The sequence below is a fragment of the Elephantulus edwardii genome, unplaced genomic scaffold (assembly GCF_000299155.1).
Source record: "Elephantulus edwardii isolate Elephantulus edwardi_28Jun2011 unplaced genomic scaffold, EleEdw1.0 scaffold00004, whole genome shotgun sequence".
In the NCBI taxonomy this organism is placed as follows: Eukaryota; Metazoa; Chordata; class Mammalia; order Macroscelidea; family Macroscelididae; genus Elephantulus; species Elephantulus edwardii.
The window spans coordinates 8,005,826-8,009,962 of NW_006399754.1; the positions used below are offsets into that span (position 1 = coordinate 8,005,826).

Below are 4,137 nucleotides of genomic sequence, written 5' to 3' on the forward strand. Positions count from 1 at the left end.
GCTTCCTCAAAAAGCTGAACATAGAAATTCCATACGGCCCAGCTGTTCCACTGCTTGGAATATACTCTGAGAAAATGATAACTGAAGCACAAATGGAGATTTGTATACCAATGTTTATAGCAGCATTATTTGCCATCACATGAACATGGAAACAGCCTAAATGTCCAACCACAAACAAATGCATTGAGAAATTATGGTCCATTTACATGATGGAATACTACGCAGCATGCAGGAGCCATGATTCTGTAAATTACTACCTAACTTGGGTGGTACTGGAGAGCATTATGCTAAGTGAACTAACTCAGTCCCAAAAGGACTGTATAAGACCATTACTGTAGAAATAGATAACTAGTAAACCGTGTATGAGGATCTGAGGGGCAGAGGGTAGGAGCAGTGGCTGAGGATAGGTAGATGGGTAATCATAGGGTCACACAATCTGATGAGTGGAGGGAGGTACAGGTGAAGGAAATGAGAAAGATCCAGTGAGGAAAACAATGGATGCAAACTTTGTAAGTTAATCAATATAAAAGAAAAGTTTTAGTTTAGTTTTGTGGGGGTTTTTTTCAAAGATACCTCTAATTACTAAGAAGTTAGTTTCTTTCTTGGAATTTTATTTTTCTATCAAGATTCCTTTTATTATTTTGTAGAACACTTAACTATGATATAGTTACTATAAAAATAAAGCAATTATCTTTATTAAACCTTTAATTTATAGCAGAAATCAAATATATTTTACCCAAGTCAACATACCCATTTGCTTCTCTGACACCCATCCAAACTATGTAATTTCTCAGAGCTTTAAACATCTTGTCTAGGAATATTTAAACAAATTCTTTCAATACTTCAGAAATAGAGAGGGTAAGGGTGTAATATGAGGAAAGAATGGACATTTAAATGTACCGTTTTTCAAAGTATCATAACAAAACATAAGATCTGAATAATTTCTCTTCTCCCATGGGTTTTCTCTACTTCCTGGACCTGATACACACAACACATATACTGCCTGGGTTTTCTTTACTTCTAAGTGACAGCGGCGGGGGCGGGGGGGCCGGGAAATAAGTCTTTCTTATCAATCTAGAAGTGGTCAATTTATCTCTTTATCTACAGGACTAGGAAGAGAAGTGGACAAGAGCTGACACATGTGAGTAGCAGAATGGAGGAGCAATGTCAACCACAAGTCATACCCCAGTCTTCATAATGTTCCTCAAACTTCAACAAGAAAACATTAGCTAGACAGGATAAGAAATACTGAAACTGGTGAGATAAGACATACGTTCATTTTTAACTGATTTCTTGGTAGATGCAATTCATTCTCATTAATGTTCAGATGCAAACCACAAAAGGCTATCTTGGAAAAAATAAAATTATCCTTGATGGGCATCGGAAACTCTGGAGTGGGGCCTGCGTTCCATGATGCTATTATCACGTCAAGTGGGCACTCTTGCGCAGTGCATGGCCTAAACAACTGACTTGCGGATCGGACTTATATAGATCTTTCTCTTAAGTGCTTCATAAATCATAAGACAAAAAAAAATATCATGAGATCAACAGTCTCTGTAGAGTAGAACTGTGTCAAATTAAGATGGTAATGTTTTCTACAGCAAATTCCAAATCCAGCCAGTATAAACGAGCAAGAGAATGAGATACTTGACATAAATTCTTATGATAAAGTTGTCAGTGAGCAGCTCATTGGAGTCACTCTCCTTGTCGAAGCTCACAGGAAAGTGTGGTACTTACCACCGTCTTCAACTGTAAACTGGAACACATCACTTGTGGCATTCGCCCCTTCCCGTAAGACGTAGCATATTTTCATGTCATCAATGTCAGCTAGAAAACAAGCAAAGGGCCAGAGGATTAATTACGAGGACAAAGCTGATGACCCATTCCTGGAAAATCCTATTTGTTCCTGCTAACCATGTTTAGGCTGTCTATGGGAAACAGTGGTATCATAGTTCGCCTATCTCGAGCCCCCTGGATTTCAGCTGTCCCAAGGAAACTTGATTCCTTCTATCGATAAATAGAATGAGGGAGCTCAGTTATAAGAATAGCAAGGTGTTGCCCCTCCCGATCGTATCTGGGTGCTCACACACCAAAGGAGTGACCATCTAAGTACGGAATGCCGGCCACCCTGACAGGTGGCAGGGAGATATTTTGAGGCCTGGCAGCTTCACCAGCAGTGCGCGGACACACCCTTCACCTCTCAGCACCACTTGTCTTCCACATGAAGCCTCTCCCCTCTCCCTCTTGCTAACTTTTCTTACCTCTTGTCATACAGCTGGCTATTTTTAAGTTCTCCAAAGTTTGAAAGTAAGGGGGGGAAAAGGCGAGATGTGAAAAATACCATCCCAAAGGTTAAAATAACTATCAGTACTCTAGATATCAGCGAGACCCTGAACGGGGAAACATCTAATGAAAGTTGGTGCCTTTGATGCACAGTAGCAGTTGGGCTTATAGCCTCAGGAATGCTTCTTGGGTGGATATATGTTCTTATGCTCAGATGCATTTGCCTGGCTTTGCTTTCAGCATTTTTAAAAGGTATTCAGCCATGTTGCCAATTCTCCTCCTTAACCAAAACAAACGTAGGAGATAATAAATAATTTTCTATCTAAAAACAAGCTCCCTGTTTTCTGATACAATGGATAGTTGTTTGATGCCTAATTTTTTCCAAAGCTACATAAATTCACAATCATAGTTGAAAATAGCTTCCACAACGGTGGTTGTTGTTGATGTTGATTGCTGTCAAGTTGAGCACCACTCACAGCGACTCTATGAACAAAAGGCCTGAAGCCTTTCTATAACTATTGTCATTTATCAAAGTTCATAGAATTTCCAGAGGCATGTTGTTTAGGAAGTGGATGTCACTCCTGCTTTTATCAATGTAATGTGTTCCCTTTAGTTATTCTGTCTCTGAAGTGTTCAAAATGCATTTATGGAATATAAAGAAGTTAGATCTAAGAAAATGATTTTATGAAAGAATAATCTCAAGTGACACAAAATATTCCAAATCAAACTCAATCTACACTGTCAAGTTGTTTCTGATGCACAGTGAGTTTCTGAGGCTAAAAAGCTTTGAGGAGACTGTTCCTCTTTCTCTGGTGGAGTGACAGGTGGCTTTGAACCACTGACCTTTTAGTTAGCTGCCCAACACTTTGTGAACTACACCAGTAGAGCTACTATGTAAAGTACTAAGATCAAGAAATTATTCCATGGATTTCTGTTGCTCCAGTTACAGAAGTGAGCCTTTTTCTCTACTCCAGCTTACAGTGTTCTAAAATGTGAAAGAGTAGATGATTGGTGAAATTGCTAAGGGGCCCCTACTCCGTTAACCACAGGTTACCCTGGAGAGCTTTTCCACAGGGTCTTCCTGGCCTTAGCCTTCACAAAGTCCCTGGGTTGACACAAATGTTTAAGTACATGACTATTCACCAGAAGGTTAGTGTCTCAGAAGAAGCTAGGCTTGGCCATTTGCTTCCAAGAGGTCACAGTCTTAAAAAGAGACTTAGGCAGCAGAGTTGGGAACTAACAATCACAGCATCTTCACAGCAGCTCACCGGGTCTTTCTTCTGCATCACTGCTAGCTGGATTTGAACCTCCAAACTTCAGGGAGCATCCAATTGCACACTGCTTGCACCACTCAGGGTCTTGAATAGTTGATGATACCCTGTCACTAATGGAGGCACTGGGAGACAGGCTAAAGTCATTGGTTCTCCACACTTGATCCCCTCTCCCTCCCTCAGCTGATACCTCTGGTTGCTAAAGGCTCCAGCTCCCACAACTCTTTGACTGTTTGCACATATAACTCTCTTTACAACTTTCAATTTATGAGCAAGGGAGCAGAGTAAACTCTGGGTGCTGACACACCTTTAGCACAAGGATGATAACCTGTGGTGAAGAGAAAGACTCACCCTAACACGCCTTCCCTGCTGCAACTTTGAAAAAAATGAAAAAAAAAAAAAATCTAACGCTGCTAGTGTGTATGAGAACTAAATGCAACATGACGAAACTGTTTATTGTACCTAAGTGCTAGAGCAACACTTTCATAAACAGAAACTGTAGTGTTTAGGGGACAGTTTCATTGAAAGAAATCAATACTCAGCCCTTGTGTCCCTTTTCTCATATGTATGTGTCTATCTATCT

General features: G+C 40.2%; 1 protein-coding gene across 1 annotated transcript in view; it reads right to left on the bottom strand.

The window, feature by feature from the left end:
* FREM2 (FRAS1 related extracellular matrix protein 2) overlaps positions 1-4,137 on the bottom strand; it is a 215,332-nt gene that overhangs the window by 201,075 nt on the left and 10,120 nt on the right. Inside the window, exon 2 of the mRNA XM_006879614.1 lies at positions 1,738-1,827. Within this exon, the coding sequence (XP_006879676.1) occupies positions 1,738-1,827 (90 nt within the window). The remainder of the gene's footprint in view (positions 1-1,737; positions 1,828-4,137) is intronic.